We start from the raw sequence: 26,969 nt of genomic DNA on the forward strand, positions 1-26,969 counted from the left end.
AGAATTCTGATTCCAACTGAAACATCAGCTATTCCTGCTGGATAGCCTTCAAACTGGGACCTCAGCACCTGGTTCTACACCACCTTTTGGCCTTCAGACTCAACCTGAGACATCAGTTCTACAGAGTTCAGGTTTGCCAGCCTCCTCCATAACATGTGAGCCAATTCCTTATAACAAAATCTCTTTATATACCTCTGATTAATTCTGTTTCTCTGGAGAGCCCTGACTATATACTAATGTAAAGGTTTTTTGGTTTGGGGTTTTGGTTAGTTTGGTTTTGTTATTTTATAAAAAGTCTAAAAAATTCTGTTCTTACAGATTTGATACTGTGATGACCCGTTTGCTAGGTGTTATCTGTGTAGTATAATCCCACCCAATGTTGGACCAAGTACGTAGATGGCAGACAGACCTGATTATTTTCTGCACCAACCATGCACATATAATCTAATCTTGTAGGCTGTTACTGCCTTTTAATCCCAAGTTCTTGACCATGTTTACTTAGTGAAACAAATGGTAGATATGAATTAGTTAAGTGTTTGCTGCCATCTTCTCACACAAGGCTGATACTGGCAGCCATATTCTTCACCGTCTCCAAGTCAGGTTCAAGTGACTTGCTGAGAAGTTCCCACTGGTATTATGCTTTTCCCAGTTTGCAAGTGGGAAGCTTTGACTCTGACTTTTACACGCCTAGTGTAAGCATTTGCATTTATTTTGTATTCTTTTCAACTAGCTACACCTGCCAAAGTTGTTGCCTTCTTTAATATAAAAATAGTCCAGCACGGCTTCTCTGCCTAATGCTAATTTAAAAAGGAAGATTAGAAACTCATTTTTTTTAATTCTAATTCTGTATCTTAAATACATCTTAAAGAAGAGGAAGTAATTATTAACAGCCTAATAAAAATGATGTTAGGAGATTTCTGATAAATGAGAAAAACCCCAAACCAAACCAATTCTACTGTATGGCAATATTGAACATTTAACCGATTATCTATGTTCCTCTTCCTTTCTCTTGCCTCATTTGAGCTACTCCAAAGCACATGCTTGGGAGAAGTTTAGATGTTTTTATGTACGTTTTCTACCTGAGTCTTTCTTATGGATGAAAAAATTGGCAGTTATTGAGATTAGACATCTGTGTTCCACAATCCCTGTTTTCTTCCCTCTTTGTCATTATCACAAATAGCAAAGCTAGCTGTAATTTGAGAACATTTTTCCAACTTAGTTTATATTTATGTGAGAGGCAGCCATGTTTGTAAAAAACCTGATAGCCCTATTATTTTTTGTATTAATCTCCAAGACTTTAGGCAAGTTCTTAAAGATAAATCCATTTTCCCCCTCTCAGGAAGGGCTTGCCCTGAATTAGTCACCACATACCAGAAATAGCCTGTTATAACTGCTTCCCAAGGTCACCAGATGTTGGTTTAGTCCCCTGCTGGGGACTATTCCTTTTAGGCATGGCATTTAGCGCAAGTTGTTGGGGGGGAGGGGGTGGATTGTTTTGTTTTTGTTTTTGTTTTGAGCCTAAAGTAAAATATACCTAGCAATGGCTGATTGAAGAGAGCTGTGTTCCTGCTGAATATCAGGTTCAGTTGAATAATTCTGGGAAGAAGAAAGACGGCAACTACAGAGGAAGGTTCATATAATTCTTAACTTAGTATTATCATTATGCAGTATTACTATGAGTAGCAATGTTATAAATGTCTCAAAAGTACAACCCCATCACCTGCAGGACCAAAATGAAGAAGGCATCCCAGATCTGCCAATCCAAACTGCCAGACAACACTGCCTTGAAGCAGCAGCAATTGCCCGCCTACCGGTTACAGCTCTCAGCCACTGGAGTCCTCTCTGGCTTTTTTGCCACAGGAGCATTCTGCCTTGGTGTGGGCATCATCCTTATATTGTCTGCAAAGAGTATCAAGGAAATAGAGGTTTGTCCCGTCTTACAATTTTAAGGCATTACATTTTTAGAGCATTACATTTTTAAGGCAGGTTCTAAGAATTTTCAGCTTTAGAACTATAAATGAGTGAGCAGTCAGTATGAGAACAGAGCCCCTCAATAGATGAGACTGGAAATAGAGGACACTGGAACATCCCTTTCTCAGCTGGTGCAGATGATGGCAGCCTCTGTATGTTGGCTTTATTCATTCCTACTCCTTGAGGACAGTCACTCTCACATTGGTCATCTCAGCCATTTGTTTACAGGCACCTGGCAAAGCAGAAGCTTTTTCAGCTGGCAGAGTGCTGACCAAGGATTCATAGAGGTAGGAGAAGGAGAGGCAGGGCCACATGACTGCCAGATGCCCATGAGTCACACTGATAAAAAAATGAAGAGACAGAGATAGAAGTCTTCAATTTTGTCCCGCTTTCAAGCATTGTGTCTTTCCCTTTGCAAGTGAACTCCCTCTGAGATCATTAATTTAGGAGAGGCAAGAACCCAAATCTTTCTGGCCTCTTAAGGATACCTAGAAAAATTAACCAAATTCTACTCAAGATTGAGAAAAATTGAAACTAAGGGCACACCACTTCCCACCCCATGGCAAGCCTTTGTCAATGTGATTAACAAACTGTTGGAGGATGAGAATCTGAGAAGCTGGTCTGAGAAGGGGACATAAGAGTTGGTCGGTTAGATCAGCCATGCCCACATTCAGTTCAGTCTAACAAAGTAAGCAAATGTTTCATTCAGATCAGCTTTGAGCAGATTACCAGACATCTCCAGACTATGACCTCCACTCTGAAGGCAGCCTTGGAAAGCTGATCTATTCCCTCTCCTGATAATGGCTAACAACAAAAGTATGAACGCCAAGTCTGTCAACATTGACTTAACATTTATGAGTGTCCGAAGGTGCTAAGAGTTCTGCTGGGTTTGCAAATGAGTAAAGATAAGTAAGTTGATACCTGCCCTCAATGAGCTAATGGTAAAGCAGGTAAGGTAGTGTGTGTGAAGAACAGAGAGCTCAGCCATGGTTGCCTTGTTCAACACATCCACAGCCACTTCCTTGCACACTGTCAGTACATAATAGGAACAAACTCTTGAAGGAATGGATTAGGGCAAATGGTGAGGACTTCAAAGAGGAAAACACCGTTTCAGGCCCCAGTCTTCCTTCCAAACCACACTGTTCTAATGCCTTTCCACTTCTATTTTCTGCTCCCAGCAATTTATCTCCCCAGGAACTAAATACCATTAAGTCATTTTGAGTTCTCTGGTGTAAGATGTAAACCACCAGGCCTCACCAGGGGCAGATGCAAAATGGCAGGAGAAAATTATACTTGCCTCGTGGAAGGCAAAGTAACTGGCTTACAAGGTTGATGATACTTATTTCCACAAACAGCTCATCCTACTTACTTTTCTATTTTCTTCTTCACCAGCCCCTTTCTGGTTCTTCTGCTTTTCCCATATCCTCCTTGCTTCCTTTCTGGTTATCCACCCCAACCCACTATGAAGTGCAGCCTCCATTAAGAGGCCACCATTGCTAAATGCTGTCACCCTATGCATGTGAAGGGAACCTCACCCCATGGTTCACTAAAGCCATTCCGCAAACAACTTTCAACAGAATTATTTTTATCATGTTAAGGAGATTTTCCAATTGACTTTTTTTAAAATCACTTCAGATAGGACTATTTCTAACATTTTTTTTTCTTTATACAAGAAAACCAGAAACTGCTGTGACAGTGAGATCCTCTTTTGCACATGGATGTATTTCATTATATTGGGTGATAAGATGGAGTACATATCCCAGGCCAATGTGATCAAGTACAGAACCAGTGGAAGAGTTCTGAGTGGCTTTCCTCTTCTCACTTAGCCCTGTGCGACAACAAGGAAGTGACCTTTTTCCAATTCACTTTAAGCAAGAATGATCATTCCTGCCTCTCCAAAATTATATAAGGAGCAGACTGTGGTCTTTGCTGTCATTTTAGAGTTATAGATTTATAAGGCCATTTGAGACAGTAGGTCAGAGATATGTTTTCCTCATAATTTTTTTTATTTTATTATTTTTTTCATCACGATAAGTGTATTCTTTAATCACCTATTTCACTCTCCCCCCGCCCCCGACTTACCCTCCGGTAACCATCAGATTGTTCTCTATCGTTAAGAGTCTGTTTCTTGGTTTGTTTCTCTCTCTCTTATTCCTCTGCTCATTTGTTTCTTAAATTCCACATATAAGTGAAATCATATAGTTTTTGTCTTTCTCTGACTGACTTATTTCTCTTATTAGCATTATGCTCCCTAGCTCCATCCACATTGTAGCAAATGGCAAGATTTCATTCTCTTTTATGGCTATATTGTATATATACCACATCTTCTTTATCCATTCATCAGTTGTGATGGACATTTAGGCTGCTTCCTTGGTTTGGCTACCTCATAAAGTTTTTAGAGCTAGAAAGCACCTTAGATATCATCTACTCAAAGATCATCATTTTTTTCTAATTCTGCATTAATAGGGCTCAAGAATGCAGGGAGCAAAATGTATACTACTACAACAGGGTCACAGATTAATTGATAGATAAAATAATGCTAATGAACAAAGTGTGGGCCCTGGAGGTTAAGTATTTAACTCAAGGTCAGAGATTGGCTGAACTGAACCCCAGTTTCCTCAGTCACAGTTTAGTGTGCTGTCAGTTCTGAGAGAGCCCTGTTCTTTAAAGCTTTTTAAAAATCAGAATGCAGTTTCACAAACAGAAAGGGCATCAATATTTTCCAAAATAATAGCTCAAGCCTTCCTGTGTATTTAAAGAATGATTTAATAATTTATTAAAGATTTAAGTAAATATAAGCATCTAGGTACAATTAAGTAGACTTTTGGCTAATTTTTAATTTAGTTTTGGCTTCAAAACTCCAGTGGTTTGCAAGGATTAAAAAATCCAGTCTTTCTTGTTGGTCTTCCCTCCCAAAGAATCTTAAATCCCATTGGCAGTTTACCAAGGAGAAGGCCACACCCTTGCTTGCTTGCTCTTCCCCATTCCCATAATCTTCCAATTATTCTTCAGCACAATGAGGAAGAAACAGAAGGGAAATGCACAGCCTCAGTGGCCTCTCTGTGAGCCTCCCTTCCTTAGGCTTCTTCCAGCTGTATCTTTACATAACTGAGGCTCTCAGCCAGAGCTCATAGGATTTGTTCATTTGAAACACACCGCCCTTTTTTAAAGAGTCCACTATACCATTTTTCACAGAATTTGACTTTTAAAAAACAGAATGTGATAACATTTAAAGCAGAATTATTCCACGTATATAAATAACCCTACATTTTGGAAGCGTTTCTTTTTCTGTTTTTGGTCCTTTTTAATAACTTCCTCTAGATGTCATGTAGAAAAATTCATTAGTATAAATATTTTCCATACAATAGAATGGAAACACAGTGAAGTGACTTCCCCATAAAGCTGATTAGCCTCAAGCTGTAGGCCCAGTTCTTGTGAGTCATTGACGAATATTTTCCTAATGACACCTCTTTATGATCAAGACATGAGCCTTTATCACAACTGGTTACGTAAATATGCAGTAGAAACACTGAATTCCAGGTCAGTGGCAAAATGCTGCCAGGTCCCAAAGTGAAAGACTGTGAGAGGGCCCACTCTTCCCAAGCATCTGCAGAAACACTTTTGTCCCCTACTGTAGGTTGTTTTTCAGTCATGTCCCAGCATCCATGCCCTTGACCCAGAAAGCTTGAAGGCCTAGGTGGTGGACTCAGGACTTGATTTTTAAGAGATGTACTCATGTAACTTTTTAATTAATAATTGTTATTTTCCCTGTCTGATAGATTAAATACACAAAAATATGTGCAAATTGTGCAGAACTGCGAGAAGATGCTATTAATTTTGACAAAGAATGCACCTGCTCTATTCCCTTTTACCTTTCAGAGACAATGCAGGTAAGTGAAATTCAAGAGCCTTCAACTGGCTGTACACAGATCTACTCCTATTTCACACTTGGCAGTAAGTTCATGATTTCCACCAAGTGCTTTCCAAATCTGAAAACACAAAAAATAAAACAGGGTGGGGGTGAGGGATCTTATAAAGTGTTGAGTTCATGCACAACTCTTCCCCTACCTTTTTCCTTTGGAATGCTATTCTTCTCCTTTGTCTAAGTTTCTAGACTCTTTACCTGTCCAACTTTCTAACATAATTCTTAACATCAATGAGACAGACTTTATTCCAAATGTCAACACAAGAGGGGACTATAGAGATCTTTGAGTCTAACCACTCATTTTATAGTGAGAAAATTAGGGCTGAGAGGCTAAATGACTTGGCCAAGGTCACACAGTGAGTTAGTGTGAGGGGTCACACACCTGCTGGGACTCTCCTTCCTTCCCCCCCGCCCCCACCCCCCCCCCAAGTCATTTTACATATACAAATTTTTTTTTTTTTTTTTTTTTTTTTTTTGCACAAAGGCACATCACTTTACTGCCCTATCTGAAAGGTAGGTACAAAGATGCAAACAGTTACATGTATACAAGGAGTAATGTTTTCCCAGAAATATGTTTTATAACTACTACGATGGTGCCGAAGACAAGTTCAAGAAGGAGAGAGACTCTCCTTAGGAAGATTAAGCTCCTAAGATTTGGATCCAATTTTTACTAGTCTTTAATTACAGGAAGTTGAGGAATTCAAAATGATTTCAAAATTTTTCCCATAAAAATTACTATCTTTTAAAGTTTACCCCTCCACTGATCTTTTTTTTTTTCTTTTTTTAATTTAAATCCAAATTAGTTAGCATATAGTGCAACAATGATTTCAGGAGTAGATTCCTTAGTGCCCCTTACCCATTTAGCCCATCCCCCCTCCCACAACCCCCTCCATTAACCCTCAGTTTGTTCTCCATATTTATGAGTCTCTTCAGTTTTGTCCCCCTCCGTGTTTTTATATTATTTTTGTTTCCCTTCCCTTATGTTCATGAGTTTGGTCTCTTAAAGTCCTCTTATGATGTAAGTCATATGATTATTGTCTTTCTCTGACTGACTAATTTCACTTAGCGTAATACCCTCCAGTTACATCCACGTAGTTGCAAATGGCAAGATTTCATTTTTTTTGATTGCCAAATAATACTCCATTGTATATATATACCACGTCTTCTTTATACATTCATCCATCAGTGGATATTTGGGCTCTTTCCATACTTTGGCTATTGTTGATAGTGCTGCTATAAACATGGGGGTGCATGTGTCCCTTCGAAACAGCACACCTGTATCCCTTGGATAAATGACTAGTAGTGACATTGCTGGGTTGTAGGGTAGTTCTATTTTTAGTTTTTTGAGGAACCTCTATACTGTTTTCCAGAGTGGCTGCACCAGCTTGCATTCCCGTCTACATATACAATTTTCTAATCCCTAAGGCAACTCTTGGCCTCGCTCACTGTCAGGCACTGAGAAGTGCCAAAGAAATATTAAGAGAAGTTCCTGCTCTTGGTCTGATTAAAGTCTTGTGTTAGTCTGGGTCCTCCAAGAAGCAGATGCCAAGACGGGATTAGACATGCAAGAGATTTATTGGAGGGACTGCCTGTGAGGGAAAATGGGGAGAGAGCCAGAAGAGACTGAGACAGCTGTCAGACCACAACACAACTCTGACCCCTGTGAAGAAAAGGGAAGGGGAGAAGGAAGGAGGGGAAAAGGCACAGGAGAGGAGAAAGAGAAGGAGGGAAAGGAGGAAGGAAGTGAGGGAGAAATGTGTTAGACTGCAGTGTACTCTTTAGAAAGTTTCAGCAAGGCCAAAAGAGAGTCCCTAAAGAAGTCTGCCTCAGTATCTCCACTGTGCTCAGCCATTGGGAGCAGTCAGGGACATCATGGCCTTGGTGCAAACACAGGATGATTTCAGAGCATGACAGCTGGGGTCATCCCTCAATTACTGTCCCTGTATTAGCAGATCCCAGAGGCATCCTTTATCTTACCTGATACTCAAGAAATGAAAAAACTATATTCCCTTGAACTCCTCAAAGGTCCTGTCCTGTCCTCTGGACTCCACACCCCTCCACCAATGGCGTCCTCCTCCCTGACCTGGTTGATCCTTCTCCCTCCTCTTCATAGATGATTCTGCATGGAAGGATCTAAGTATAGGCAGGTCTTCTCTTGAGCTTCCCACTGAGCAGTCCCCTTTAGCTACCCACCGCAAGGCCCTGCTTCCACCTCCAACTCAGCTGGTCCCAAACCAGACTCACCATCCTCTCCTGAAAAACCCTCATCACTTCCCTTTCTGGTAAAGATCTCATCACCAAGGCTCTAAACTTTCCTCTGTGACTTTACCCTGCCTGCTCCTTTTTCATCTAAGCCTCTGATGTGTAGGCACTTTTCTTCAATCCATCTCTCCAACTACTCTGTCCCCTCCATTATTTAGGCGTTGCCTCAGCTCAGACCTCCTGGTCCCTTATCAGAGATACCTAATTGCACTCCCAGCCTTTGGTTTTCCCTACTTTAAACCACGTAAACTCAGTTCACTGTCCTCCCTGCCCCCCAAAAAAGCACTGTTTCAGGTTGCTCTTTGACCACCTGAGGCCCAGCTACCTTTTCATAAAAAGGTAAAGGAGGAAGGAGACCTTGTACTTCTGCCAACTGGCCAACTTGCTTTTGCCTGATAGAACTCTATGTTTCTGCTGTTAATTTGCCTGGAAAATCTCCCCACTCACTGCCACTTGTTTTAGATGCCTAACATTCATAAGCCTTCCTTGAGCCTCCTTTTCACTCATGTCTCCAGAAACAGTTTGCCCACATTTGTTTCCTGGGAGCACTGCTTTCATTCTTCTGATGAACCTATAATCACTTGTGTGATATCCTGTGGACGCATTTCCCCCACTTAAAGGATCATGCTCTGCATGTCACACCACAGCTACCCACTTGCAAGTATCTGCACCACACGCTCAACCTTCCCTCCTGTTACCGTAGATACACTATCCCTGTTCCAGTCTTGAAGTCTTGCCTCCACTTGTGCATAGAGGCCATTTTTCTTGCCTCTATAAGGACTTAATTCAGCAGTTCTGTCCTCTGATATATCGCCAGCTTTTCTTTGTCCTCAATCATCCCCACCATACAAAACATATTATTTCACTTCTCTTCAGATAAACAAACTACTCTTCTGTTCTCCCAATTTCCCTACCAGCTATTGTCCCATTTCTTTCTTCCCGTTAGCAGAAAAACTCCTCAAAAGAGTTGTCTATCTTGGCTACTTCTAATTCCTCTCTACTCATTCTCTCTTAAACCCAGTCCAATTAGGTTTTTACCCCTAACACTCAGTGAAATTGTGAGGAAACCGATGACTTTCTATGTTGATAAATCCAGCAGTCAGTCCTTAGTACCTTATCACTCACTGGACACAGGTGACCACCCCCTCATCCTCAACATACTTTATTCTCTTGGCATTCAGGATCCCATACTGTCTTGGTTTTCCTCCTAGCCCTCTGGTTGCCCTTCTTTGGTTCCTTTGCTGTTCTTCCTTTTCCCCAAACTCTTTATGTTGAGATCCACAGGGCTTTAGTCCCAGTCTTCAGTCTTCTCCTCTCTAACTGCATTCACTTTTTTGGAAATGTCATCTATCTCCAGACTTTAGATGCCATCTATTGCCAACACCATTTTATCTCTATCCCAAATATCTCTTCCAAATCCACAATTGTATTTCCAGCTGCCTTCCTAATGTCACCATGTGGATGTCTAATCGATATCTGAGGTCAACATTTCTAAAACTGAATTCCTGGTTTCCACTTCTCCCCTTATCCACTGCACCCCTCTTCCCCCCACCAAAAAAAAGCAAAAACAAAAACCCCTAACCCATCCAAAGACTTCTCAATCTCAGTTGAAAATAGCTCCATTCTTCTGGTGCTCAGGCCAAAAGCCTAGGAGTGATTTGTGACTCCCTTTATTCTCTGATATTTCACACCCAATCCATCCTGTTGGCTCTACCTTCAAAATATATTCAGGATCTGTCCACTTCTCCCACCCCTTGTGCTACCACCTAGCTCCATGCCATTCCACCTCTTACTTGGATTTCTGAAATAGCCTCCTAATAGGTCTCCTTGCTTATATTCATGTTTCAATATAGCAGCCAGAGTGAGAATTTAAATCCTAAGACATATGTTATTCCTTCGTTCAAAAAATCCCTGCAGTGGAGGCACCCCACTGGCTCAGTTGGAAGGGCACATGAGTCTTAATCTTAGGGTCATGAGTTTGAGCCTCATGTTGGGTATAAAAATTATAAATAAACAAACTTAAAAAAAAAATCCCCGTATGGCTCCTCTTTCTACCCAGTGAAATCTTAAGTTCTTACAAGGCCTTACATGATTTGTCATCTTATTTCCTCTCTGACCTAATCAATCCCTCCATTCTCTTCCCCCAACCCCACTCTCACCACAATGGACCCCTTACTCCTCAAATAAGTCAGGCATTCTCTTGCCTTGTCCCTGTACCTGATATACACTTGGCTAATTGCCCTACCTCCTTCAGGTCTTGACTCAACCCTCTCCCCAGTAAGGTCTACACTGGCCATCCTATTTCACACTGCAACATATCTACTCAACTCACCCCTGTAATACTCCTGATCTTTGTTAACTTGCTGTAATTTTAATTTTTTCCATTAGTACTTATCACCTTCTAACTTGCCATATAAATTAATAGTTTGTGATATAGTATTGTTTATTGTCCATTTCTCACTGTTGTGTCCCAAGCACCTATAAGTTACCTGGCACACTATAGGTGCTCAATTAATGTTTATTGAATGAACATATGAATCTTTGCTTCCTCCACAGTACCCAGCACAGTCTATTTTATGTGGTAGATGCTCGGAAAATGTTTGTTGAAAGACTAAATGAATGCAGGAAATATAAAGTCCTAAGTTGTATGGCTTTATGTCCTAGGAAGCTTTGGTTTTATGTGACCCTTTATTTCCCCTATGATCCCAAATGAAAGCATGTTGGCATTAGTAATATTCTGAATACATCTATATTGATTATGGCTAGTGTTAATCAACTTTTTTAAGTTTATATATTTATTATTTGAGAGAAAGTGCACATGCAAGCAAGGAAGGGGCAGACAGAGAGGGAGAGAGAGAATCCCAAGCAGGCTGTGCGCTGCCAGCATAGAGCCTCACTGGGGGCTCGATCCCACAAACCTGAGATCATGAGCTGAGCCAAAATCAAGAGTTGAACACTTAACCAACTGAGCCACCCAGGCACCCCTAATCAATTTTTTAGGTAAGTCAGATATAAACTCTGTAAGGAAATTACTGAGTTTTACTTGGGTTAAGCGATATTTGCAGTCAGTGAGGGAAGTTTTACATATGTGTTTTTATAGATCGGAATCCTAGTTCTCTACAGCTATGCCCTCTCTTGCCTTCCTCAACTCACCATGCTGCTTCCCCAAAGTAAAAGTATTGTTTATGGGGCACCTGAGTGGCTCAGTTAGGTGAGTGTCTGACTCTTGGTTTTTGGCTCAGGTCATGATCTCATGGTTCGTGGGATGGAGCCCCATGTCAGGCTCCATGCTGACAGCACAGATCCTGCTTGGGATTCTCTCTTTCCCTCTCTTTCTGCCCCTCCCCACTCATTCCCTCTCTCTCTGTCTCTGTCTCTCTGTCTCTCCCAAAATAAATAAACTTTTTTTTTAAAGTGTTGCTTAAAAAGCAGAAACAGACTCATAAACACAGAACCAGCTGGTGGTGGACAGAGGGAGGAAGTAGGGGCATGGGCAAAATAGGTGAAGGGGAATGAGAGATACAGGCTTCCATTTATATAATGAATAAGTCACAGGGAAAAAGGTGTATCATAGGGAATATAGTCAATGGTGTTGTTACAGCATTGTATGGTAACAGATGATAGCTACAATTGTAAGTATAGCATAATGTGTAGACTTGTCAAATCACTATGTTGTACACCTGAAGCTCATATAACATCGGGTATCAACTATACTTCAATTGAAAAAAAAAAAGTTAGTGTTGCTTAACTGGCAGGGCAGGAGGGTTGCTTAAAACAATGGAAAACCATTCTCTCACAGTTCTGGAAGTCAAAAGTCTGAAATCAAGGTGTCAGCAGGGTTGATTCCTCCCTGGAGTCTCAGAGTACTTAAATTTTTGAAGAAAAAATTCAAAAAGATAAATTCTTAAAGGGCTTTAGTTTCCATCTGTCTGTGTCCTTTGAAACCTTTAAGTCAAATAAATGTTACTAGCTGCTAACCATTCCTTTCCAGGCAAAGACGTTCTCATAAAAATCCAACCAAACCAGTTAGGGCAACAACAGGGCCTTCGGTTCACCAGTTAGCACACATTACACATGCTAGTCAGTAAATTCACAGAAGAGTGCCTTAAACTAGGAATCCTACACAAAGTGCCACTGAATTTAAAGAGAAGCAACACCATAAAGTACCATATGCCTCTAGGACCAATAAAAAAGATGATGATCTGGGAGGCTTTGTTAAGTTAAATCTTGGACAAAGAATCATTGAAAAAAGGTTATTGAAACACTTCTGTCCCTGGTGTGGTGAGTGTTCTTTGCCTGTTTATTTTGTCCTTTATATGAACATATAACTTTGGGTAAGTGGAATTCTCTTTTTAGCTTCCAAGAAAATGTATGGTAAATTCCACTCTGTGGGTTTCATATTTTCTATAGTTATGGGTCAACAATAGAGGTTCGCTTGTTGGGTGAGGAAAGGTGATCAGTCATTCTTGCTATGCCTGGCTCGCTCGCCTTACACGCTCTCTGTTTATGGTATTGCAGCCTACCTCTCTGTCGTGACTCAGAGTCTCCCCTTTCTTGGTGTTCCAGACACTTTTCTCTTACAAGTGGACTGAGCTCTTCAGCCTTTGTTGTTTTCTGTAACTGGCCACAGTTACCATGACCCTTATTTCCAGCCTGCCCTGAGTACCAGCTCACATTTTCCATACTCACCCACATAAGTGTCCTTGGGGTGAGACCAGAAGCCTTTCCAAAATGCCATTTTTCCATAGTATAAGAGAATCAATTGACTCAGGAGATTGTAAAGGAATACACTTGTATTTCTAGCACTGAATATAGCATCTAACATATGGAGAGCACTTAATAAAGGCCTTCATATTTTTGGATGCAGGCCTTCATTATTTTGGAGGTAGGTAGTATATTAATTATAAACAGCCACATTGGTCATTTCCATTTGCATCATATATGCTGTTAGTAAAATCTGTATCAAGTCTGCTGGAGAATTTGGGTATGTCACTATAAAGATAAGCATGCTGGTAGCCTGTGATGAGGCAGCCTCATAGGACAGCATACATGAAAAGGACCATCTCTCATGGCAACAAGGTGACTTATCACTAAGGTGAAAATCACCTTTCTTTCAGAACCATGAGTTATTCTATTCCCCTTTTTTGTCCATAATGAATGGTTCACCATTTCTTGAGCAAGTGCTGTGTGCCAGGTACTGTGTTAGATCCTAGGGATACAAAGACAAAACCCCTAGAGCCAGACAGACCACACAGGGCTAATCTCATGCCTTTCACATGCACCCAAATATGCTTGGTGGTTCCAGCTTCAAATATGTTCAAGGATTTGCTTTGAAATCATTGGCTTTGATGCCTACCACAACTCCTAGGCAAAGCATTTTTCCTACTATTGCTAGGAAACAACAATATTTGTTACATCAATTTTATATATTGAGAATACAAAAGCCTGGTTTTAAAATCTTTTCGTGGCAGAAACACAGTAGCCCTTACAAAATCATCTCAAATAAATTACTTGGTTATTTTAATAATTCTGTGTAAATGAGGATTTTCCATCACTGATTTTTTAAAATGATTTCTTGGGTTTCTGTTTGATATAAAGAAACTTACAGTTCCCAGGGCACCTGGGTAGCTCAGTCCATTAAGCATCACACTCATGAATTCAGCTCAGCTCATGATCCCAGGGTTGTGGGATCAAGCCCTGCGTGGGGCTCAGGGCTGAAAATGGGGCCTACTTAAGATTCTCTCTCCCTCTGTCCCTGCTCCACTTGTGCTCGCTTGCTCTCTTTCTCTAAAATAAAATTTGAAAAAAATTTTAAGAAAGAAATTTTCAGTTCCCATCAATTTTTTTCTGTGGTACTTTTTATTACAGAAATCCTGTCTGTGTTTATTAATATTCTAGTTAATTCTTCTAACTCTCCTCTTCTTGCTTTTCTCCTTTACAGGGCAATGTTTATTTGTACTACAAGTTATATGGCTTCTATCAGAATCTTTATCGATATATTCTATCCAGAAGTAATAGCCAACTGGTGGGTACAGATTTAAAGGTAAGACTTTATTTAATTTGGTATAATACTCCTTTTGTTAAAAACCAGGTGGATCTTTCAGTCTAAAAGAGAGTTTGGAAAATAAACTAAAAACGTAAAGTTTTACAAGGCAGGAATGCTCATTTCATTCTTGCATAAATTGAAGGAGCTGGGTTTTCAGTATAATTGCTATTGAGAGGCATGGTTTCTCTCTTCAAAACAGTAATGTGTATCTTGTCCAATTAAATGGTTATACTTTCCTGCACCAACCATTTTGGTAGTAACTCTGAGTGGTTGGTCTCAATCCAGTTCCCTGTATACCTACCATTGTTCTTCCAATAACTGGGACCTTCACTCCAGACCAGTTTAAGGAAATTCAGCCCTACTTGATTGATTAAAAGACTTTGGTTTAATTAAATACCCTTTCTCACCTAGAACACAAAATTTTATTCTTGATAAATGATACTCACCACGCTAGCAAAAAAAGCTAGAAGGAAACCTTTTCCATACTGAGATTATTATATGCAAGTGATAATCAAATGATTTTTTAGCAACCACTCTTTTTAGATACATTCTGGTAGTTAGCTGTATGGATTCCCTGTGATAAGTCATCTAGCTATATAAACCCACCATTTGTATAGTTTCAGAATATGAGTTACATTTTGACAAAAAAGGGGTTTAAAAATGTATTTCAGTGTAGCTTAGTGTGATATTTAGCACAGCCAGCAAGTTAAGTTCCTTTCTGCAGATATATTGGTATGTTACATATTGTTAATAAGGGGGAAAAAACTACACACACACACACACACACAAACACACACACACACACACGTCTCCAAAACACAAAAATTTCTGAGTCTAAGTGAGCCAGAAGTCTGGGAAAAGTTGGTAGCAGTCCATAATCTTGTTATGTGTGAATAAATTACTGTGGGTTGATTTACATTGCCAGTGTTGTCACTTTTAACATTCTAAGAGAGTTTACCAAAGCATTTCTCTTTACTGTATCATCTTGCATCCAGGATGTTGGAAACTGTGCTCCATTTAGCAAGTCCCACAATGGGACCCCCATCGCTCCTTGTGGTGCTATTGCCAACAGCATATTCAATGGTAGGTGACTTTTCCTGTCTCCATGGTGTGCCTTTTCATAAGCGTGTAATAACCTAAATGTCCAGAAGATCAACTCTGCAACTGGCAGTTCAAGAAAAATTTTTGTATGCATTATCCATTGACTTATGGTATTTCATTTGCAAATAAGTTCTCCCTTACCAGAGATTTGAAGTAGTTAGGGAACATGAGCTAAATGGAGCTTGACAGTATTTTCCAATATTTGAGGCTTTGGCAAGAAAAAGAATAGTCTTATAATTCCAACACCTATTGCATGTAGGCATGTTGAGAGTCTACTGAAACCCTAGTTTATTTTTCATTTGTGTCTGGTTTTGTACTTTGAAGTGGGGCAAAAATGCTTGCTTATATCTCTGACAATTTTTAATTTCCTTACAGATACCATCATTCTTTCCTACAACCTTAATTCATCTATACATATGGAAGTCCCAATGCTAAGGAGCGGAATTACATGGTGGACAGATAAGTATGTCAAGTTTCGGAATCCAACTGCCATTAATCTTTCTAGTGCATTTACAGGTAAGATACATATGTTAAATATTTTTACCTCTTTACAGAAACATTGATTTTTATATATGGGGAAATGTTTATGATATCTCCTTCTTTACTTTTTGTTGACCTCTGTTTTGCTCTTTGCCTACCTGCAGGCACCTCCATCACATACCTATCAGAAACATGAAATGATTGGTGCCCTGGTTCTTTCAGTTTATCATTTGGAAAAAGGCAATGTTTTAAAAAACGTGTTGCTTCATCTGTAATTAGGGTCACCATGTAATTTATTGTCCAACCTGGTGCACTTTTGAGAGTAAAAAGGGGCACTAGAATAAGTCAAGTCATATGTTTGTTTGAAATTTGTATTTATTTATCAATAAATTGACATTACCCTATTGGTGGGCCTGTAAAATAATTCTATACAAACTATTTTAAAATGCAATTCTTTCAAAACTTAAAATGACATATCTGTGTATATTAAAACAACCTAAAAAAACTACTTTATTATTAGAATATTAAAAATAACATAAGCAGAATAATTATTCTGGATAGTCACATACTTTAATCAGTTTCTTGGCCATATCTGTCTTCATTACATGCCTCTGTATTTTTATTTTTTCTTATAGTTTTTTTAACATTTATTTATTTTTGAGAGAGAAAGAGGGAGCACAAGCAGGGGAGGGGCAGAGAGAGAGGGAAACACAGAACCTAAAGCAGGCTCCAGGCTCTGAGCTACGAGCGCAGAGCCTGATGTGGGGCTCAAACTCATGAACTGTGAGATCATGACCTAAGCTGAAGTCAGATGCTTAACCAACTGAGCCACCCAGGGAACCCACATGCCTCTTTATTTTTCTAATGAATCTGTTCTATTATTTTAAAAACATTTTATTGAAATATTTTGCACCAAAAACCATAAGGTACCTAGGAATAAACCTAATCAGAAAGGTAAATGATCAGTGCGCTGAAAACTATAGAAAGTTTATGAAAGAAATTGAAGAAGACATGAAGAAATGGAAAAACAGTTCATACTCATGGATTGGAAGAATAAATATTGTTAAAATGTCAATACTACCCCAAAAAGCTTGACAGATTAGAGAATAAAAGGAAAAAATTAGAAAAGGAAAAAAGAGGTAAAAAAGGAAAATGCTTTGAATAGGATAAAGTAAAATGATGAAAGTCAAATAGAATTTTTAAAATTTTAAAAATGTAAAAAATATAGTAGAAAAAGTTAAAGAAAAATCTTTTTAATAAAAATAGAAAATAAAAATAGATTTTTTCTTTTTCTGTATTCAAGAATAAGAAAAGAAAAAAAATTGAATAAAAGGTCCAGCGAATAGAATGAAGTACCATTGAAATTACATCTGGTTTCCCATAGAAGTGAAGCTATGAAGCACTTTGTAGTCCATAAACTAAGCAGGGGGAGAGACGTGTTTGTCAAGAGCACTGTTGGCCCAGTTAGGCAGGGTTTAGTGTAAAGGTCTGTTCTCCACTAGATGGTGCTGCTTAGCTTTCTGGGGTGGATTGTTGTGGCATATGTAGGTGTGTATGCCCATGTGCAGAAGGGCTGAAAGTGGTGTCACCCAGCTACCCAGTCTCTAGTATCAGAACTCTGTGCTCTCTGTGACTGGCAATCAAGCACCCTTCCTTTGTCTTGGGCTTCTGTCCACTACCCGCTTTTACACTGTCTGTGACCAAGCAGTCAGGTTGCCAGGCGGCACCTGACTCAGATGGGGCTGTGTTTCCCAACCCCTGACTTCTGAGGGACTGCAGCTCTGACCTGCTCAGACCTTCTGGAGGAGGGTCTTGTTGAGCAATGGCTGGGTGCCGACCCACCCCCAGGATTGTTTGGGAGACTGCTGCTGCTGATGCCCAGAGACTGCAGCTGGGTGCCAGTCTACTCCAAAAACAGTTCACGTGATCTTGTAGCAGCAGTGTTTCAGGGTTTATGGAAAATCACAACACACATCTGGCAACAGGCTTCCCCTTAATGTCCTTGTTCTAGCACCAGCCAATGTGGCTGTTCTCCAGGGTCCGCTGGGGCCTTTGCCTGTGGGGAGGCCACACAGCCTCTACCAAATGTCCTCCCAGCAGGGGAACCACCTCTCCCGTGTGACCTCGCCTTCTGCTCCTGGGGATTTGCCCTTCCCACCAGAGCACTTCCAGGTATCAAGCTGCAGAGTTTCAGACTCTGTGCTTCCCCTGTTTATAGAGTCTTAATGGAACTTAAACCCTCTCCTTTCTCCCTTCTCCCTTTTTTTTTGTTCCGTCCCTGTGACTGATTCCACTTTTCCACTTTCTCTCCAGCTGCTTTTTTTTGGGGTGGGGGGCTGATTTTCCAGTACTCTTCCCCCATCTCTGTCCTCTCTCCACAAGCAAATACAGTTCCCTGCCCTCCACAGCTTCTCTCTCCCCCAGTTCACCTCTCTGCACCATGTACCTGCTGAGTTCTGTGGTTCGGGTTGTGCAGATTGTTGTGTTAATCCTGAAATCAGTTTTCTAGGTGTGTGAGATGATTTAGTGTTGATCAGGCTGCATTTCAGGGATAAGAGATGCAAAAAAAAATTTCCATGCTGTTCTGCCATTTTTGGCCCCTCCTCCAGATGCTATACAATATTAAACTTTCTTGATATCATTTAATTCTGGAAGAGAAAAACATTTTTTATTCAGTTAAAAATAAGAGTTCCAGGGTGCCTGGGTGGCTCAGTCAGTTAAGCGTCTGACTCTTGATCTCAGGGTCATGAGTTCATGTTCTGTGTTGGGTTTTGCACTGGGCACGAAGCCTACTTTAAAAAAAAAAGAAAAGACAATGAAATGAAATAAACAAAATAATTAATAAATAAATAAAATAGGAGCTCCATCAAAAGAGTTTTTACATAAATTGAAATATCCAGAACAGAATTATAGAATTTGTTTTTAAATGTTTATTTATTTTTGAGAAAGAGAGAGACAGAACGTGAGTCAGGGAGGGGCACAGAAAGACGGAGACACAAAATCTGAAGCTGGCTCCAGGTTCTGAGCTGTCAGGACAGAGCCTGACAACGGCTCAAACCCACGGGCTGTGAGATCATGATCTGAACCCAAGTTAGACACTTAACCAACTGAGCCACCCAGGTGCCCCACAATCATAGAATTAAAAATTTAAATTTGTACACATTTTGAACTCTTATTATGTAATATGTTCAATAATTTCCTGCTTTTTGGGGGGTAAATTTTAATATCTTCTTGTTTGTAAGCTTGGCTTTCAATAACTATAATTCATTAAATCAAAAACTGAAGTTTTTTGATATTCCATATTTTGGATACTTTGTTTAAAATTTTTCAACTCTTTTGAATTAAATTCAACCAAAAGTTAGAGGGCTTATTTACCAAAAAATTTGAGATCATTGTAGGACACATCTTTTGGTATATAAAATAGTTCTTCAAAAGCTCAAACATTTCTAAATTTCTGGTTGATGATATATAACAAAGACAGGCCACATACCATGCTGATGTATTTCCTTAATTTAGCATCCCTATTACTGTAAAAATTTTGCAGTTCAGTTTCAAAAATATTTAAATTTGCACAACTACAGCTCTTCTTTTGATTGGTAAAATAGTGTAGCTTGTTTGGATATAATTATAAATTATGTATGTACTACAACCAATTTAAGAACATTGTTGTGTAAATTTCTCAATTTATTAAGAACATTATCTTTGTTCTGATATTGTGCTCTACCACATTTGTATTTATGTTATCACTACAAAGCCAAAAATTTACACTTGCTGTTTGAATTTTTTAACTGAATTTAGAATAAATTTATTATAATATTAGAGGCTTTATCTTTCAAGACTGAATATCTAAAAGCCTTGCTTTGATTCCATGAAAAATCAAACCCAAAAAATCAGACCAGCATTATAATTAACTTGTCTGATGTTTCTGTTTGAAACATCTGAAGACACTAATGTAAAACTTGCCTCATTTAACTGTTTACAAAGTGTTTTTTTTGTGCTAATGGAGGCAAAACATGAAAGCTTTTTTTTTTTTTTCTTTTTTGGTAACAACAACAACAACAACAAACCCTCTAAATAAAAGGAGAAGGAAGCTCACTTGATCTAAATGACAAGTCAAGGTCGTGCTCACATTATTAGATATAAATAGACCTTCTTTAGCTATCTGAGGTAAAGCATTGTCTTTGAATACACTCTTTTAAAAATAGCCACAAACTTCTAAAGTAGATTCTGATGTTCTTCAGCAGATTTATGTCTTTTAATTTTCACTCAGTCACTGACATCACAATGATTCCCCTGTTGTGGGATAAATGTCAACTAACACTGCAAGTTTCACATTCATCAACTTTCTCAAGAAACTGTACTTAATTTTATATTAAACATATGTGTTCCCTTTTTAACTCTTCACAGCTACAGGGACTTACTAGCAAATAAAAACTGGTACCAAACAATAAAATAGTTACATATTTGCACCATATAATAAATAATAAAACCACAGTTGCAGGGGAGTTCAGATGACTCTCAGCAAGACCGTTCAGCATCTATTTCCCACATATATCATGTATGTATAATGTAACCTATAATTTCCCATGTTTCCCACTGATCCCACTGGCTTATAGACTGGCATCTTCATGCATCTCACAGGCCAAGAGTGAGGTTATGACCTAATCAGTTGGAGTGTCAAACAGCTGGCAGAGGTCACAGGAATATGTAGTGTTTTGATTGAAAGGGTCTCTGGTTATCTTTCACTAATTACACATTAAAGTAAGTACTCCATTCACTGCACATTGGTATTTCACACACTACCCGTTAAGACCTGGAAGGTGGAGGGATGGAGTTATAAACATATTATTTGTTTGGGGTAAATGCTAAGTCAGTTGGGATAACAGACAACAGACATCAGCTGGAACTACTTTAGACAAACGGGCATGTATGGTCACTTTATCTCTGACTGACTTCCTACTGTTTGAAAGGAACTTGGCAGCATTCTATAGTTTTGTCTTCCCACATAACCACAGGCCTATAACACAAAGGGGCCTTGGCTTTCATCTCCTGCTATACTTTGTTCTTACCTTTACTGTAAGAGTTACCACGGTATCTTGTAATTATCTATTTGAATACTTGTCATCCCCACTTCAAGTCTGTGAATTCCCTGAGGAAATTAGGAAGTTTTATATCCCTGTTCCTTCATACATAGTGAGCAATCAAGAAAAGCTTATTGTTGAATGAATGGATAAAAGTAAATGACCCAACTTGGAAAATGAAGAAAAGTGGTGCCTCTTAAACCACACTTCTTATACTCTTCAGTAGTGGGATGGAGTGGGAGCGGGGGTTGGTAGGAGAAGGCATGCTTGAACCTACATTTTTAACAAGCTCCTTGGGTGACTTGGGTGTCAATATGCCCATAGGACACATTGTCTTAGGGCATGTCTCTGGCTAAAGTAGACAGAGGGTGAGGTCCACAGTATGGGTACCAAAGGCAATTTCAATTTTTATCAAAATTCTTCTGGCAACAGTGATTGAAGTTTTGGGAAGGGTCAAAATAGGTGAGCTCCACAAAATTTGCAGAGGAAGTTTCTCCAGCAAAGGATTATTTCCTGAGGAAGTGTTTAAGAATACAAACATACTTCAACAGATTAATCCAACCAAACACAGCACTCACTTTTACCAGCACCACACCCCATGCTTAGAAAACACGACTGGGTTTCTTTTAAGAGAAAATAGTTTAGTTAATTGTCAGAGTTGAGAAAGAGTGGTTTTCCCTTTTTCATTTTGTATTCTACAAATACTAGGACCAATTGTCTGGAACTAAAAAGTTCACTAAACAATTTTCCATTATTAACTCATTCTTTAAAATTCAATATAGTTTTTAGGATCAACTTCTGTCAGCTTTAATTAGAACCACTCATTCCTTTATTGAGCATATATTGAATACCTACTATGTGCCAGGCACTAGACTAAATGCCAGCAGAAAAAAGATGAGGAAGACATTGTACTCAAGAGTCTGCTGTAGAGTGGGAGAGGCAGACATGCCCACCATGGGCCCTAAAGTGGGAAGTATGAGAATGAGACTAAACTCAACAGACTCATTTCCTGGCACTGGCCCTCCCTCCTGTGCTTCCAACATTCCCACAGCACCCAAACCGACTAGGCCTCCTGGATTTAGAAGAGGCTTGCAGTACCTTTGCTCTTCACCTCCTCCCATCTACCAGTTCCTCCTCACTTCCAGCCTTCAGCTCTTAGGCACACTATTGCAGAGAATCTCGGTTTAACACGATCTTCATGCACAGACATGATAATTTCCTTAGATTACATTTCTAGAAGTAGAATTTCTAGACCAAAATATAATTAAACCTTTTTTTAAAAAAAGATTATTTATTTTGAGAGAGAGAGAGAGCAAGAGAGAGACAGGGGTAGGGGCAAAGAGAGAGGGAGAGAGAGAATCCCAAGTAGGCTCTGCACTGTCAGCGCAGAGCCCGATGCAGGGCTCGAACCCACAGACTGTGAGATCATGATCTGAACCAAAATCAAGAGTCAGACACTTAACCAACTGAGCCACCCAGGTACCCTTATCAAACTTTTTGATGCACGTTCCTAGATTGCCAGAGGTGTTATTAATCCACACATTTCTCTGCTCTGTTCAAGAGTTCCCATTTCCATTGCATCATCAAGGGTTGTCACTCTTGTTCTCTTTACCAATTAACCAAGTTAGGTGAAATGATCATATCTTGTTTTAATTTTCTCTCTTTAAATTACTAATGAAGTTAAAGAAAATACAGAACCTATGATGATATCACTGAATACAACCACTATTATAATTTTCTCTACCTGTTTTTTCTCAGTGTTTTATATGCATTTAATGTAGTTGAACACATAATATACATATAATTTGATACTCTGTTCTTTTTTAACCCTATGACAAATCATCATTATTTCCCCTACATTTCTCTAGAGTCTTTTTAATCCATTATTTTTAGTTGTTATGTATTCAGAGAGCTCACACACATGCTCACACACACACACACACACACACACACTTTTTTTAAAGTCTTAATTTTTATTTCTCTTAAGAATGCAAAAGTTTTTTCATTCTCTATATTCTAAGGAAAACTGAATGGGTATAGATGATTTCTTTCAACCATGTCCATTATTTTCTTCCCACAGGAACCGCAAAGCCCCCATTCTGGTCTAAATCTGTCTATGAACTGGATTTAGAGAATACAGAAAACAATGGCTTCCTCAATGATGACTTCATTGTGTGGATGCGGACAGCTGCCTTTCCCACTTTCAAAAAACTATACCGTCGACTCAATCGAGTACAGTATTTTATTGAAGGCTTGCCTGCTGGTAACTACAGTTTCAACATTACCTACAGTATCCTTTTATACCACTTTTGCTCCTGGGGATGAAGGAAAATCAGTGTCCATCTGGGCACTAGTTGTTGAATTATTTCATTTTTTACTTTTCTATTCTACAATCTAATCTATCTATATGAAGAAGAAATATATAGTTCTCTCATAGGTAATACTTTCACTTGCCACCATATAGCTGTTTTTCTACACCTTATGTAATCAAATGTGTACAATAGGTTTTTTAGGAATAACAGTAAAGCAGTATCAGGTAAGTAGATATGGGTAAGTAAGGAGGGATATTTCTATCCTCCAAGAAAGATTAAGTACCACGGAGCCTTGAGATCTTTAACAGAGAGGAGAAGACTGCTATGTAAGATGGGATGAGTTTGGAGGACCATAGTAATGAAGAGAGAGCAATTTGATAAGAAGTAAATGTAGAAAATGAGCTAAAAATAATGAAAACTGAGACTGTAGAGCCTTTTATTCTAGGCAAAACTAGACCAAGGGAGCCCCGGACTCAAGAAGCAGGTCGGGTTCATCCAACCCATGTGATGTGTGCTGTAAGCTGTGCTCTGAAGACGCTATTCTTCCCTCCTTTGGCACAAAGCCAGCTAGTAGGGGTCAGTGCCTTGGTTACAGACATAAGGTCCAAGTTAGGAGATACATGCTTTCATATGAGATTCTGAATTTTTTACTTAGTTCAAAAATACAAATGTAACTCTTGATCTAAAAACAAGAAGACTTAATTTCAAAATGACACCAAACACTGTTTTTTAAAAAATATATACATTTATAAGCAATTTATACTCACTGTCATCATCAGACTTTAAAGTTTCTTCCTAATTCTCCTTGAAGCTGAAACTTTCCAAGGCTTGTAAAAACTTTGGGACATCAGCCCAAATAAGCATCAGCACTTCCAGTAGCATCTCAGGGCTACTGACTAGGGATTGTTCTTGGGTCTTGGGGCCCGTGGCAGACCAGAGGATCTTAACACAAAGCTGTCTCCCTCCTTAGTTTCTATACCTCTCAGGGAGCTTGAATGAGAAATACTTGAGAATAAGTGAATTCACTGCATGTGCTCCAGTTCCCAGCTCCATCTTCTCTTCTATCCTGGACTGTGGATATCTCCATCCTGACAGGGGAGGGGGACCTTCCTCAGTCAAAGACGCCCCTACCGACGTGACACAGTCTCTACTTCTCAGCCCTGTTGCCTCCTTTTTGTTCACTGATGAGGAGTACAGTTTGCCTTCAGTTTGTTCATTTTCATGTCTCCCAAAATGAAAATGAAAGCCACAGACTGATTTCTCTTATGCAGCATTATCCATACACATCAAAGAGTAAGCCAAAGACTATTACCTTTTTAATAGGATTTTAGCAACGCCCTCCCCCCCCCAAAATTTGAGATTGAAAGTTGCTTGACAGTGGTCTCTCAAATTAGATCTTCCGGTGCCACCAACTTTGTCTATGGCTGCCTTACCAGTTACAGTAGCAATCACAAAACGGGAAGAAAAAAACCAATCATGTCCTCACAATGCATGATAAGGAGTTTCAAGTTGAGGAGAAGCATGGGTTCCAAACAAAGGAGACACTCTGTTTCTCCTCTGGAGACAAGCTCTCCTCAGGTGACTTCGCTCAGAGTCATATTTTAATGCTGATGACTCTCAAGTGTAAATCTAGCAAGCAGAACCTAGATCCTGAGTTTCAGTCCTATATTTGTGCTCACCATGCTGAGCCCTGACGTGAGCGGTACCCAGCCTGCCTCACGGCCTGGCTGCTATGCAAGGAGAACAGCTATATGTAAGCTGCAGCAAACACCTACCACTCCTAAGGGGAAAAAGATGTTCTTTGTGCAAGGAAATGATCTTAATGGAACTGAGGAAAGAAAACAGGCAGGTGGGTCAAGGTGGCACTCAAGGACCTGTGACAGTGAAGAATTCTGATGGAAAAGAAAGAGAGAGAACTTGTTTCCTTGTTAGGAAACTGGTTAATTTCCTTGTGCCTTTAAATCGCATATTGCCAAGTGATTCGAGGCCTTTTAAGAGCTTTGCTGGGAAATGCTTCTGTCCTGTGCCGTTGCTATGAGAAGCCTTTATTTGTTTATTAGTTTGGTTTACAAAAGGCACCAGATGTTTAAAAACCTCAGGCCACATGCATAATCAAAATGACATCATTAAAATGCTAATGATAGCAAACCCACTTCAAATATTTTCTCCCCGGCAGTGAGGGATGTTTGCTTTTTCAAAACCCAAATGGATGCACCACCTTTAGCTTTCCCACCAAAAATGTTTTGCCATCTATCTCATTATTTTTGCTTCTTCACTGGTCTTGAAGAATTTTCCCTCAGGTAGAAATTCAAACAGTCTATGAAGGACTTTAGCCTACGTTGGGTCTCCTGATTCATAAACATAAATTTAGGCTTGCTGTAAAACCCATCTGTATTCTTTTCATTTCCTTGGGTCTGCCAAAGGAAATTAAATATATTTGCTCATAATTTAGTTGTCCGTAAGCCATTCTGATGTATTTGTGTCAGAAGTTCTTTTACAGACTAGAGCTATGGTGAGAGAAGTCTTCTTTTTACTTAATTTCATTCCAGCAAGATACACCACACTGCTTGGTAAACATTAGACAATATGACATTGAATATTCAACCATTCTTTTAACCTACAAAACAACAAATTTATGTGGTTCAGATATTGAGGATACTATATTGGTACTATATTGAGGATATACAGTGGTAGAGCTGACAGTGTTGAAATAGGTCCTTAACAGGTCTTCTTGTTTTAGATTTTCCTGTAACCAGGTTCAAAGGAGAAAAATCAGTTGTTCTTTCCACCCTGACATGGAGTGGAGGCAGTAGCCTTTTCTTAGGTCTCGCCTACACAGTGACAGGAGCTGTGACATGGTTGGCTGCCTTTTCCATGATGGCAATCCACTTGATGCTGAAAGAAAAGAGAACGCTCTTCATCGAGCGGTAAAGTCAAGTTTTAAAAAGAAAACAAGAAAACACAGAAATGGACAATGAAGCAACTAACAGAGCCAATGATTTCTGACAAGGCTTGAAATGACTGGGATGTTTCATCAAGGGGAACTGGATTGACCAACCAAGTGCAATCTCAGAAAGAAAAATACTGAGAGTTTCAGGGTGAAGAAGAGGAAGAAGAGGGGGAGAAAGCGGTGGAGGAGGAAGGATGGAACAGCATAATTATGTATATAGTAAAATGTCCTTGGAATGGGAAAGATAAGTCATCCTTGAGTTCTTTTCTTTTAATGTTTTAAATTTATCTATTTATTTTGAAAGGCAGAGAGACAGAGAGAGTACACAAGTAGGGCAGGAACAGAGAGAGAGGGAAAGAGAGAGAATCCCAAGCAGGGTCCATACAGTCTGCACAGAGCCCAATGCCGGGCTCAAACTCAAACCATGAGGCCATGACCTGAACCGAAATCAAGAGTTGGACACTTAACCGACTGAGCCACCCAGGTGCCCCCATCCTTGAGTTCTAAACCAAGTCTCAGGTGTTTATTTGAAGCCCTGTGCCAAAGGCCAGTGAATGCCTAGGAAAGAATGCCATCAGCAGACATAAGTAAGTAAGTCTGGGGTCCCAAAGACTTTTAACCTCAGTCTCAGACCATGAGTCTTCATTGCCTAGTAGAAATTACAGACTTTCTAACAATTGCTGAGCAGTGAATTTAGCAATCAGGATGATTTTTAAAAACATTTATTCAATGTTCTCTCCTTTCTAGGGATTCAAAACTCAGTTTTCTCTGCTAAGTATATACCTAGCAAAGATTATGGCAGTGCTCTGACCACCCAGTATATAGCAATACACCAAAAAGA

General features: G+C 39.5%; 1 protein-coding gene across 2 annotated transcripts; it reads left to right on the forward strand.

Moving 5' to 3' along the window:
- On the forward strand, positions 1-26,380 carry LOC125921750 (cell cycle control protein 50C-like). 2 transcript variants are annotated; one of them, XM_049629348.1, is made up of 8 exons: positions 1-131; positions 1,727-1,925; positions 5,751-5,861; positions 14,100-14,201; positions 15,200-15,287; positions 15,681-15,821; positions 22,947-23,156; positions 25,919-26,380. In XM_049629348.1, exons 2-8 carry the CDS (start codon positions 1,734-1,736, stop codon positions 26,107-26,109), a joined length of 1,035 nt encoding a protein of 344 aa, XP_049485305.1. In that variant the 5' UTR covers positions 1-131; positions 1,727-1,733; the 3' UTR covers positions 26,110-26,380. The 2 variants fall into 2 exon arrangements, with proteins under 2 accessions (XP_049485305.1, XP_049485304.1); XM_049629347.1 differs by having other exon boundaries at positions 2-155.
- The last annotated feature ends 589 nt before the right edge of the window (positions 26,381-26,969 follow it).

The sequence above is a fragment of the Panthera uncia genome, chromosome C2 (genome assembly GCF_023721935.1).
Source record: "Panthera uncia isolate 11264 chromosome C2, Puncia_PCG_1.0, whole genome shotgun sequence".
Taxonomy (NCBI): domain Eukaryota; kingdom Metazoa; phylum Chordata; class Mammalia; order Carnivora; family Felidae; genus Panthera; species Panthera uncia.